This window comes from Branchiostoma lanceolatum, chromosome 8 (genome assembly GCF_035083965.1).
Source record: "Branchiostoma lanceolatum isolate klBraLanc5 chromosome 8, klBraLanc5.hap2, whole genome shotgun sequence".
NCBI classification, from domain to species: domain Eukaryota; kingdom Metazoa; phylum Chordata; class Leptocardii; order Amphioxiformes; family Branchiostomatidae; genus Branchiostoma; species Branchiostoma lanceolatum.
In genome coordinates this window covers 3,645,195-3,658,383 of record NC_089729.1, presented here as the reverse complement: position 1 = coordinate 3,658,383, position 13,189 = coordinate 3,645,195, and the positions used below count along the sequence as shown (strand labels likewise).

General features: G+C 40.2%; 1 protein-coding gene across 3 annotated transcripts in view; it reads left to right on the top strand.

The window, feature by feature from the left end:
* Positions 1 to 13,189, top strand: part of LOC136440756 (protein sidekick-2-like) — a 42,938-nt gene that overhangs the window by 4,540 nt on the left and 25,209 nt on the right. For all 3 annotated transcript variants that reach the window (XM_066436861.1, XM_066436860.1, XM_066436862.1), the window contains exons 2-8: positions 6,003 to 6,272; positions 6,590 to 6,740; positions 6,999 to 7,132; positions 7,642 to 7,753; positions 8,348 to 8,538; positions 8,973 to 9,254; positions 11,196 to 11,312. In XM_066436861.1, the coding sequence (XP_066292958.1) occupies positions 6,003 to 6,272; positions 6,590 to 6,740; positions 6,999 to 7,132; positions 7,642 to 7,753; positions 8,348 to 8,538; positions 8,973 to 9,254; positions 11,196 to 11,312 (1,257 nt within the window). The remainder of the gene's footprint in view (positions 1 to 6,002; positions 6,273 to 6,589; positions 6,741 to 6,998; positions 7,133 to 7,641; positions 7,754 to 8,347; positions 8,539 to 8,972; positions 9,255 to 11,195; positions 11,313 to 13,189) is intronic.

Sequence of the window (13,189 nt, the reverse complement as noted above, 5' to 3'; positions counted from 1 at the left end):
TAGATAGCATTGACCCCTTACCTCAACTCTTGGCCTGGTTTTGGGATGTATAGCAAGATGGGTGCAGACATCTGGAAGTGTAATCAGACATGGTTACTTTTACTGCTGATTTTCTGCCCCATGTCACATGTGCCTCCCATAAGGGTCCTCCATCTTCTAGGTGCCAGTTGGAAGAAACTGCCACCAAGTCTTGCAAAAGATTTCTTATGGCCATGATGATATGGCATGTTTCTTGCCTGCTATGAAGAAAGTTGTTGAAACATTACAAACTGCATCTTCATTAGTTTATAGTACAGAAAAAGTTTACTTGGACTTTGTATATGTCTTATCTCATGTACTGTGCTTCCTAATCATGCAGTCATCCAGTACTACTACTAGAGTATATTTACCAGACAAAGATAGCAGATTGTGAGCTATGACATGCTGTACATATAGAGTAGAGTAGAGTAGAGTTGATTCCGCCAGGTAGGAACTCCAGTTCCAATTTAGGCTACTCTTCAATTCTTTACACTATCATCTCTGGTTTCTGGGGATGGTCCAGAGCTCTGTAGTCGTACATTACTTGATGTTGTTTCATGTGACAGTCCAGTCTTTCCAATATCATCATCATCAATTCTTACACATGCATCTTATTGTACATCTCCCTCTTAATCTTACATTAGTTTACATGTATCTTATTTCTATATTGAAAGAGAAGTTGAGTATGCAGTAAATCGAGTCTTTTGTGCCCATGTGAAACACCATGGTCTGAACTTAGTGGTGACGCTTGATTTACAGGAGGTCTTTATCCTTGACATCAAGGTCAGCAGTGAAAAACAAAGTCAGCTGGAAATCTGTGGTAGAGTTTTCTGAAGAGAAGAATATTACTGATTGTCTTTGACACAGCCAGACATCTGTTTACTTCTTGTTGCCATGCTTGGCATTACATCATGAAGTTTTATGAATATCAAATCCACCTGTCTAATTGAAAACTATCATTTAGTAGATATTCTAGTCAGCAATCATTTGAAATTGGGAAACAATTTTGTGGAAAAAGTTCTTCGTCTCAACTCTCCAGCGTCCAAGCCAGTCACAGGGAACAGACCATTGTGCTGGGTATGCACTGTGTACACAAGACAGGACTAGCTGTTTGTGTTTCTTTTCTTTCTGACTGGTTGCCAGGTACAACTGGAATTCACTTGATGTAATGTACTTTCAAGAACTGGGCACAATCTTGCCTTACATGTACATGCGGCATGTGCCTGAATGTTTTTGAATAATGCATTTTGTAAGGAATTTTCTCATCAAATAAACTATTTTTAGTGGTGATGTTTTTATGTTCTTCTATGTAGCAAAAATTTCAACAATAATGGCATTCACTGCATTCAGTGGATAGGCGATAACCATGTGAAAGTTGGGCCAGCCCTCCACAGAACTTATCTCCAGTCCTTTATTTACCCACCACACATAAGTGGGAGAGACAAGCACTTGCAAATCTGTGCCTGTGTGACTTGTGTCCATGCTGGTACAGTTTATTTTCCCGCCACAAGATCAACAGTGGCAGATCCATGGCCTCTCCCACACACATCCTGGGTCACACCTTCAAACCAATCATGCAGCACTAATGTCTCCTAAGACTCCCTCTGTACCAGGAAGCAAAGATCTTCTTTGTCAGGCTACACATTTTGACAGCCCTGGTTCCTTTAGGGAATCTGTGGTGACAAGGTCATCAAAATTAGACTTGTGACCTTCTACCCAGCAAGATTGTTTCTATCCATCCTTGGTAGAGTTCATATTTGTAGTGTTGACTGTGCAGGTTGAACTTTAGCATTGTACTTTGATGCTCTTTCACGGTAGGGGATCCAGTTGTTGACAGGAGGGTTGTTTTTGTGTGTAGGTGTTAATTTTTGTGCTGGAATGAGAAATTAGAACAGGAAGTGGGTGAGGCCCACATACAGGAAGTAGGAGGTTCAGGAAAAAGTGATAACACAAGGGCATTACAGCACTATATTGGTATTTTAACTATTGTTGATTTTTGTCTTCTGCAACATGATCCAGCACGGAACCTATATTCTGGAATGAACACAAAAATATGTGTATACAATACATGAACCTCTGGTTGTCACTGATTGTCATTGACATTGACATATGAAAATCTTATCTATTAGAGAACATCATTGATATATCACACTTGAAATTTGGATGTACAGTCTGTATTGCATGTTGTCAAATACATTGTAATCTAGTACCTATGATGTATCATGACTTCATTACTTTAGGACTGCTAGTTTTCTTCCCACATCAAAATATTCGTTGGGGCTATTCCCATGGCATTTGAGTAAAGCAGTATCCGGAAACTATGTAAAGGATAAGGCAGGTACAAAGAACAGCAGATGTTGTCATGAAAGGTTATAGTTTGTTTACATTCCCTGTGGATATCAAAAACAACCAAGGCAACTGCCTTGTCAGTGAATATGTAAATGTTGTCAAGCAGGCTCTGGGGATGGGGGCTTGATTGATGATTACATTATCTTGATGGCTTCAGCAAAATATATGTCTCCTTGAGTATTGTTCTTTTTTTTTCAATCTTCACTGTGATAGAGATTACTTTGAACAACAATTACAACATACATGTACAGATAAGCACTTTGGTTGACAAAGATGATCATGAGGGTCCCATTCCTGTAAAGGCTAGCTGTCCTTGTTATGGCATGTTGTCTTTTCTCTATTATTGCCTTCGTTACTTGGAAGCCTATCACCATGCTTAGCCAGATTGTTTCCAGGGCCCACACAGACCAGCTCCTTGGCTCCAGAACCAACATGCCCCCAAGGAAATTTTACTACAGACACCCCCTAGTTAGACTCTAGGCCTCCAGGCTACATATGTCCGAACTCTGATGCCTGCAAAAAGTTACCGAGATGAAATTTTGACATGAACTATGATGGAGTATTGCTAAATCACATGTACTTGTAGGCTTAATTATGAATCCTGCATAGATAAGTTCTCTAGACTTGCTTATTGATATAAACAGTTCTAAGACATTTGTATGAAAGGTTAGCTCAGATTTGTAGCCATGTTGTGCTACATGTTATATCCCTGGACAGATCTCCATGCCCTTGGCACCTCCAGCCCCTGGCACCTCAGGTATTTCTGTACATTACCACCTCCTGTGAACTATGCTGACCCCTGACCTGTTCTCTGTGGGAACAGCTCACTTGGCTGACTGGTGTTATCCTCCAGGCACAATAACGGAAACAGTACAACCAGGACTTTGGAGCATAGTTCGTGTATTTGGCTTGGATCAAGAAAAATACCTTTGGTCTTGTCCAAAGCAAACATTGTAGCTTTCCTGATGGACTTAACTACAGACCCTTTGTTTGTTAGTCAATAAATGCGCATAATTGTTGATACAAATCTCTGGACTTTTGCCTGGTTGCCTAGAAGGGCATAGAATAAAAGCGTCATTGAAAATCCATGCTGTGGCATGATAAGGCAGGGTTAGATATTAACCACACATTTGGCAACAAAACAAACTGTGTGGCTGCAACGTGTGCCCCCAAGTTCAGAGGGAAGTTTCTACTTAGCACTTGTATTTCAAGAATCTGACCCAGCCATAATCCCTTCCAGGCAAGACTTGACAGCTTTTCCAGCTGGAATCCAAACCATTGGGGGCTCCTCGATATCTCTATGCCACTAGGGCGGCTGGGAAAGTAGACTGGCAAGCGGAAGTAGTAGTAGCGGTAGGAGGGCTATCAGAAATGGTTCAAAAAAGCAAACTGGGCCCAGTAAAAACCCATAAGCCGACCCTTAGAGACTGGGACCAGGCTAAGGCAGATGCTGAACATTAAAAGTATCCTCATACTATGTATATACCATTAAAATTATCCTCATACTTTGTATATACCGTAAACTGTTTGCATCCATGTGCATGTACGCGGCTACTAGGTTTTTCATTAACTCCTCGGACATAATTTGTACATGATTAATTACAATATTATAAATCATACATACTTCATTAACTTTCTGCCAGTTGTGATAAATCAAAAACATCCATTCTGCATCCCAAATTCCAAATCGTCCTTGTTGTTACATTGTCAATAAAACTGCACATAAGACATGTAGCTGAACGTGTCCTCAGTCAATAGTAGACGTGCAACTTTATCAGCGGGAATATTTCCTTGACATAGCTGACCAAGCTGGGACAACAAGAAGCTTTTTGCTGTTGTTTTCTTTGGGGTTAAATGTTAAAAAAATTAGCCCTGTGCAGCCCTGTGTCTTCTTTCAGCAGCCTGCTTCATGTAGGCTGTTGTGTTTGTGTATGAGCACTAGACATGGACAGCTGATACTCCTGTGAGTACCGGTAATATAGGTGGTTTTCGGTTTTCGATGGGGTAGGCTGGCTTGTATTGTTACATTATATCCAAGCTTTGAGGCTTGACAAGAAGTTAGACCGAAATTTCTTGGAATATTCATAACAAGTTGAAATTTTATTGAATTAATTTTTATGCTTGTTCTCATGATATGATATCATATTTGTTGTAATTATCTTTCTCTTTTTGCTTTAGTCATTCTGAAATAGTTCTTAGAATAAATAAGTTAGATGAATGGTCTTCAAATCTATGTCGCAATAGGGAGGTACATGTACATGTTCGCTGAGTCCTTTACAGTTTACTGCTGATATCAGTTAAATAAAGTGTAAAACACTAAGCTTTGTATGATACTGATCATGATGTTTATCATAACAGTGAAGATATGCTATGGTTTCTTGCTGTGCAGTAGCAGAAGGTTGTAATTGTGATGTAAACATGAAATGAGACCTGCCACAGGAGACTTAGGCAGTGCCAGGGGTCATCATGATAAAGTTTCTCTGGAGATTCCTTGTAGAAAAGGCTGGGACAGATGCCATGTTATAGGCATGGATGGGAAAACCATGCCTCAGGAAATCATTCTTCGTGGCTGTAGCAGTGTTTGTAAGAGTTATGGATTTTTAGAATTGTTACATGACAAGTTAGTTAAGCATATATAATTAGCTAAGCATATCAAATTAGGAAGTATCTTGGTGCCATGGCAGGTGTGTTTTGTGGGTCAAACCTGGAAATAATCATCTGTAAGCCTATAGGGAGCTTGTTGCCCAGTTGTGTTGATCTATGTCCACAAATATGACATGAATCAAATATTTCAAAGTTTGTTATTCTTATAGATAGTGATGTACAGTGATTTCAAATTTAAATGTATGCAAATTTGGAAGTGTGCCATTTTTAGGCTGATTGGATCTGTGCTTGGACTGTAGGTATTAACATGGTATTAAAGTGGGCTTTACTTTACTTTGAAGACTATATTATTCTGTCAAGTTCCTATAGTCATGACAGCCTGTAGTCTGAGTACCCATAACATATGTATAAGGCATACATTACTGCCCTCAGGCACAGGATAAGTGCTCCAATGACATGATGTGCCCCAAAGGTTGTAATGTAGAGATGAATTTCAGATATGCCATACCTATATGCTTAACCAATTAGCCCTGTAGTTGACCTTGCCCTAATATGAGGAATGGAATGCTGCTATCAAGACATGAGATTGATTTTCTGTTTTATAGGCTTTACAAACTATATATTATATTTGCAAGTAAGTAGTAATACATAAGGCAGTTTGACCATTGACAGTTAACTTTGATTCTCACCTGACATTCAACAGATGTAGGTCAGTTTCCCCAGCACTCCAGACAAACATGTTGCAGTAGTTATATCCTAAACAGGGGTTTTTCTAGAAAAATTGAACAAGAGGGAACACACACAGGCGAGGGAGCGAATTCTATGTATTTATGGAAGAATCGATCACTGAGTGAAGGCTGTATGCTGGATATTAACTAAAATCTGAATTTGACAAGGGGGCGCTGGGCTGAAACAAGAGGGCGCAGCGCCCCTCTTTCCTGATTTAGATTAACCCCTGCTAAATGTGTTAAAGACAGATTAGTGATTGATCTCAGTACTAACAGTTTGTGTCTTATTCTATTCTATTACAGATAACTTGTTAGGCCCGTCTGTGCAGACAGAGCCTGAAGATGATGTTGTCCTGTCAGGCAACAGTAAGAACCTGGCATGTGTAGGAGGGGGCAGCAGTCCTCTGGAGTACAGGTGGCTGAAGGATGGCCAGGAGAGGACAGGCTTCAGTACTAGCACCAGGCTGAGACTGACCAATGTGTCACCTCAGACTGATGCGGGGGAGTACCGCTGCATCGTCAAGAACCTGGTGGGAATGGTGCTCAGCAAGAGGGCACAACTGGATGTTGCCTGTAAGTATTATCAGGGATCGGGACTATAAGGATTTAAGCAGTGCCCTTAAGTCTGATGATTCTTTGGCATCTTTGCTGACTGCAATGAAACAGTGTGCATGAACAGAATTTTTTTTAATTTGATATGACTTTCTAGTAGTTTGCATGTTTATAAATTGTATAGGTGACCTTAACATGTAACTTTTAAAGGGTTTAACTTCAACAGGAATTCTATGTATCCATAGTTTTAAAGATAATAAGAGGTTAAGAATTGCTACAAGTTTATATGATATTCTCTGTGGAATTGCAATGAACTCAATGCGTTTCCCCTTCTGCAGTTATTGGCCAGTTTCCCTCCAGCCCCACCAGTGAGTCCGTGCAGGCAGGACAGCCCAAAGTTCTCAGCTGCCCACCAATAGACAGTGTCCCAATACCTCGCTACTCATGGTTCATCGATAATACGGAGATTCAGTCTAACACACAGAAAAGGTAAGTCCTTTTGTTTTTATAAATTACCTTTCTCTATATTTTAAGTTGTTGCTTCGGCAAGAACACTGGATCATCTACTTAAACCCATTGTGACAGTTGGTTGAACAAGAGACACATAAGAAGCGGTCTAAACTGGAAGAACATCCTACCTTCTAGCAAGGTGTCCAGTAATTTATGATATCTTTGCTGTAGAATTCATTATAGGGAAATTTCATGCTAAATGGCAGGAAGAATAACTCCAACCACATTGTCCTGTAGGTTCATCACTGTGGATGGCCGTCTGGTTCTCCTGTCCTCTTCGGGGTCTGACTCCAGACAGTACAAGTGCAAGGCTTCTAATGATGATGTTGCTGATGACAGAATCAGTCAAGTCATCACATTGAGTGTTAGAGGTGAGTAACTTGATTTTCCACAGAACATTTATATTGATTTGATTTGATTCTATTTCATTTTATTTGACTGTAGAAAAGTACAGCCAGGACTACCCAACTAGCCGAAGGCTATTACAAAGAATTAGCCCTGGGATTGATGATTAAAGGGGTGGCAACAAAAGAACAAGTTATCCTGTGAAAGCATGTCTGTAGGCTGTATAATGGGAATGGCTAAATTCACTGTCACATCTTTACAACTACATCCATATTTGAACCTGGATGTCTAAGGCTAAGCAACTTCTCAATGAGGCCACCTAGCAGACCTTTGTAGTACTGCAAAGGCCTTGACAAGACCTAATGCCATTTTCAACAGAAAAAGTTGCTCATCTACATTCATAGATGTTGAACTATTTAGATCTTGCTTGCATGTCTTTGTTATTTGAATTTATTGAAAGATAAAGAGAAAATTGGAAATTCATAGATTATTAAAAAGATGTCTCATGTACGTTTTGTTGTCTTGCTTTTATCAGGGTCTGTGAGTTCCACCCAACAGATCCAGCCCACCATTGTGATCCCTCCTGTAGACCAGAATGTGGAGAGGGGCAGCAACCAAGCTGTGTTTGAATGTGTGCCTAATGCCAAGTAAGTTGTAGTGTGCGCTTTTGCATCAAACTTCCTAAGCAAATTGAAATATGAAGTCAATGAAATAGATCAATGAAAGGTGGATGGAAATAGATCACATATTTTATGTCAATGAAGGTAATGTCCATGTACTTAGATACGCAAGGTAACAGTCACTCAACTGGATAGATTTTGGAACTGTTACTTTCCGTAAAACACTCATTTGTTGGATTGAAACTGTCTTCTGGCAACGAAATTGATTACTGTAAATACATTTAAGTTTGCATGTTTTTTATTTCGCGATAGGGAGAAAATGAAGTGTTCGCTGTGGTTTTAAGTTCGCGTTTGAAACGATAGTAGCGCCACAGTCATAGGTGGGCAGAAAGTTTTGTGGTGGTTTTAAGTTCGCACTGAAAGTTCACCGCGAAAACTGTGAACATAAAACCACCACGAACGTTTCTGCATTTACAGTAATCATTTGATAAAAAGAAGTGTTACTCAGGATTAACAACAGCTAAAGAGAACATGTCTTCGTGATATAGCACAATGTAGTCAGGGAAATGTCTTGTTCAGAACAAAATAAATGTCGCCTGATTGTCGTGTCATTCTGTACAGTCCCATCAACAGCCTGACCATCACCTGGAAGAAAGATGGACAGGTCGTCACGTCTGGCCTGAGTGACTTCAACAGGAAACTGACCATCAATGTCCCCACGGACAGCGACGAGGGTATCTACAAGTGTGAGGCCAGACTGGCCGGGAGCTCGTACAGTCCCGCCTCAGCCTATGCCAACCTCACCATCTATGGTGAGTAGTAGTGGTGCCTGCAGCATGGCTAATGTTCTACTGTCATATCAGTATGTCAATTGATACATCTTGTAATACTTACTTCTTAAGTCATTCGAATAGGCAAGATTTCTTTGCAAGACAGACGGGAAAAAAGAAAGTGATCTCTAACCAGTTTAGCTCAAATGAACTCAATGAACAGTATTTACAGGTTCATTGTACCGGGGAAATTCCCCTAGCTCTTTTCGGCAAGCACAATGAACAGTGGACCACGGCTTAATGTCCCGTCCTAGGGACTGCGACCCTTTCTGGTAGCGTGCATGTCGGGTGAGCGACACAGCCGGGATCGAACTCGGGGTTTCTAGTTCCAGAGGCAAGATCGCTAACCACTGGACTTCGCATGCTACCCAAATAAAACATGTATAGAATTCTGTTTTGGTCTTGACACTCTGTAGATGAACCGGTGTTCACCCGGAGACCTCCTGTTGAAAGGAGAGGAAACCTGGACCACTCCACAGATATCCAGTGCCAGGCTGCCGGCACGCCCCAGCCCACCATCAACTGGTACTACGATGCTGTCGACATCGCGTCATTTGCGGACAGCAACAAGTACCAGGTGCTGAGGGACGGGACTCTGCGCATCATGAACCTGGGCGAGGCTGACCAGGGGATGTACCAGTGTTTCGCCGAGAATGCCCAGGGAAGCGTTCACGCAGCAACCAGGCTTATTGTACAGAGTGAGTGGAGATGCCTGTGACTTAACTTCCAACATTTGAGACATTTCATTCATTTCCTTTCCTTTCAATTTTATTTTTACATCATTTTAATCAAGACAGTGTTGTTCATTGTTTTTCTCCCTTCGATTACTGATCCATTGCAGATTTCGTAGAGTTTAAGACTTACTAGCAAACTTACATTTCTATGTTTCTTAAGTTTTAGTACTTATTTCATAAAGCTCTCACTAGCTACTTGTATGCATCCTAACTGTGTGGCATGAATGTTAGTTAACTCTTTAACCAGATCTGCTTTTAAACGTTTTTAGTTCCCTGGACAGGGATATTTACATAGAAGTTTAGGGCCTAAATTGGATTGATTCGCCTGCTAATAGGGGTTTGTAATACAACCATAGCACTAGACATACCAGTTGACACATACCTCATCTGTCTTGATTCTTCAGAATTCTGCTGTCCCAACCTGTGCTTAACAAACTGTGCTTTTATGTAAACCTTTGAAAGCTAACGTTTCTACTTATATGCATTTATGCTTCACTAGCAATTGTCCATTTCCGCCTGTAGTAGCCTTTTGCTTTCTTTCTTTCTTTCTTTCTGCTAGAAACTGATTCTAACACCACTCTAATTGTGAAGTTGTTTGGTGATTGGTTGATGCTCTTGGAATGGTTTGTCTGAGATGTTGTTTTCTGTCTTGTTCTCTCCCTGCATGCACCTTTCCATCCTCCCACCCACCCATGCACCAGACCAGCGTGAGTAGCCTACTGTTTATGTCTGTTGTCAGCCTGTTGTGCTGATGTCTCTTTAGGGCCCTGTCACACTTGTGCGTATATGCAAGTCCGCATGAGTTACGTATTCACAACTTTTTGGTTTAAGTTAAGCTTGCAGCTGAAGAAATTATTTCTTTGGTTCGATAACCAAGCTGCACAACGGTGAGTCAAAGTAGAAAACAGCCTCTTCCCTGCAAAATTTACATAAACCAAAAAAATGTTCATGCGCACCTCATACGCACTTGTATATACGCACTTGTATATACGCAGGACCTTTACATTTAGATACTCGTGGGACTCCCAGAGTCAAAAGCTCTTACATTTTACATGTAGCATCCATAGCAGCATACAGTTGTGCCTAGTGGTGCGGATCGGTCCGGCCGGACCGGTTCTGGACTTGTAAAACGTTTAGGTTCAAGTCCAAAAAAACCTTAACGTCTGGAAACAAGTCCGGACTTGAAAAAAAATTCTCTCACTCATACACTCCTTTTTGTTTTAAACCATCTTAAACCTTCCTTAGATCGTGAAATTTGCACTAGAAAAATATGAAAACATTGCTGTTTTTGTGTTTATAACTGAACTTTGGTGTTAATTACTGACTGTATATAATTCCGTATATATAGTTTTCAAATTACATGTAAAATATCTGCCAATATGCAATTTTACATGTAACACGAAAAAAATATTCCAAAATTATTGTTCAGGTCCGGACTTTCAAGTCCGGACCTGAACCTAAACCTCTGGACTCGAGTCCGAACCTAAACCTAAACTCGGGTTTAGATCCACACCACTAGTTGTGCCTGTTAAAAAGCAAACAAATTGGAATTGAACTAGTCAGTTATGTACAGTTAAGTCAGTAGGTTGCTTCCAGTCCAGAGGAGGATTTCTTTTCAACCAAATGGCTTCATGCTGAAGAAGATTTCCTTGTCTTACTTAGCTTGGTAATTAGTGTGAGCTGGGTAGACAAATATAAAACATGTTGCTCATTTCAGTCCATCAGTCTCAATGAGGACCTTGAGTGTTGCTCGTTTGAGTGATAATAAGGTACAAAAATTATCAAGGTATGGTATATTATTTTCTCCTTTAGATGAGGCTCGTCATTATTATGAAGATGTAATGTTTATATCTACAATGTACCATTGCCAATACTTGAACTGATGAGTGATTATCCTGTCCACAGGCATTGCTCCCAATATCATCGACCCTCCTGCCCCCACCTCAGTGGTGGATGGGAGCGTGGCTCGTATGAGGTGTTCTGCGGAAGGTGCTCCCCGCCCGACCATAACGTGGTACAAAGGTGAGTTTCGAAAGCTGTTACATCAATGCACATGCATTGAAATATGCAAAGATAGTAAAAAATAAGTTTTCCGTTGAGGTCCTGCAATAATTTTTTTTAAAGTCTAGTCCTTTATTTTTGCTTATATTACAATATGGAGATTATTTGCTTCAAAATTCTTTCAATGAAATGAGAAGTGTACTGTAACATCTTGGTTAAAGAAAGACATTTTGATATTTGTTGGGCCTTTGATGAAACATGCATTTTCTTCATGACAATACAAATGTTGTGTATAGGAGTATGGCAGTTAAAACTCAACTTCTCAATAATGGCTTTTACCAAGACAATCATGCCATCTCTTGTATAAACTTTGAAAATGTTGCTGTTTTTGGACAAACAAATGTTTCTAACAAGTATGTTTAGTCACCGTTTGTTACTAAATTCACCTTCAGTAGTTACAGTTTTGAGTTTGTAGCCCATAGTTCTTGGTAGGGGTGGATACCGGTTTGGCTTGATAAGGTCAAAGTCCAAGTTTAGGTCCAGAGATTTAGGTTCAGGTCTGGACCTGAACCTGGACCTGATCCTGTCCAGTTGATGTTTTGTTTTATTAGGCCAATATTAAGCATAGAGAATTAATACTGACACGCACGACTATAAAAGTTTCTTGGTAAGAAGACTTTCAAGACAAACCAGTGTTTGATATTTGAATGTTGCACTTATTTTAAATGCCTTTTTTGTCAGAGGGGAGACTCAAAACACTTTTTATCAAACAAAATGGAAACATATATTTGTACATGTACTTTGTTCAGGTTTTTTGGACTCAGTTCTTGAATGTTATAAAGGTTCGAATCAGGTCCAGCGAACCAGTATCCACCCCTAGTTCTTGGTAACATCCGTGTAATGTAGTACACACTAGCGTGACCGTTGTTATGTTCTGCTGTGCCACACCAACCACAGGTGCAGTCGTCCTGGGTAGTGTGACCCTCACAGGCAGGTTCACCCATGTTGAATTAGATGCATGACTCACTTGTCTCTCTGAACCTCCTTTGTGTGCCGTTTGTTTGTGTTTGTGTTTCGCTCTTTTTGAACTGAGTCCTTGACCTTGCCTCTCATTAAACCGCATGTTTTTGTGTTATGTAGAAAGTGTTTACTAGCATTACAAATATTACTGATACCACTCTCCCTGTTAAAACAGTGATTCTTGTGTGTCAAATTCTTCTTAACAAGTTGTTTTTCAATGTGTGCATGCTAACCAGCATTCCTGTCAAACTTAACTGTGGAGTACATTGTGGAGGGGAAAGACCAAATTCTGTGCAAAAACAGATCTCTGATTCAGAGGCATACTCCCCTGGAAGAATTGGAATTTCTAACTGTATCAAAAGCTGTTTTACACATTTTTGAAGGAAATTTCAACTCAAGTAGGCAAAACTATTTTATACATCGTTTGGCATGTTTGGAGGCAGTATGGCAGTTTTGACAAAAATATATTGGAAGCCCCTAAGTACAGTTTAAAGACGCCGAAATGGCAATCTAGCAAGAACACTAATGCTAACCCTATAGTCTGGAACTATTTAGAAGATGATGTTGTGTGTCATAACCCAACTTTCACGTGTGAAATAATAAGGAGACGTATTTTCTTGATGTGATGTTCTCCCCTGGCTTAACCTGTGTACTCCTTAGGCCACACCAATTTAATTTCTTGGTTAACAGATTTTTTTGAAAAAATGCTTAATTCCAAAATCAACATGAAAACAGAAACTCAGAGGCAAGTTTGTACTTTGGTGCACACAATTTCAGGGAGTGAACAGGGTCAGGTGAAAGTTTTCACCCCAGCCTTCTGTTTTCATGATTTTTTTGTTGTTGCTAAGGCCACACCAATTTAATATCTTGGTTAACGG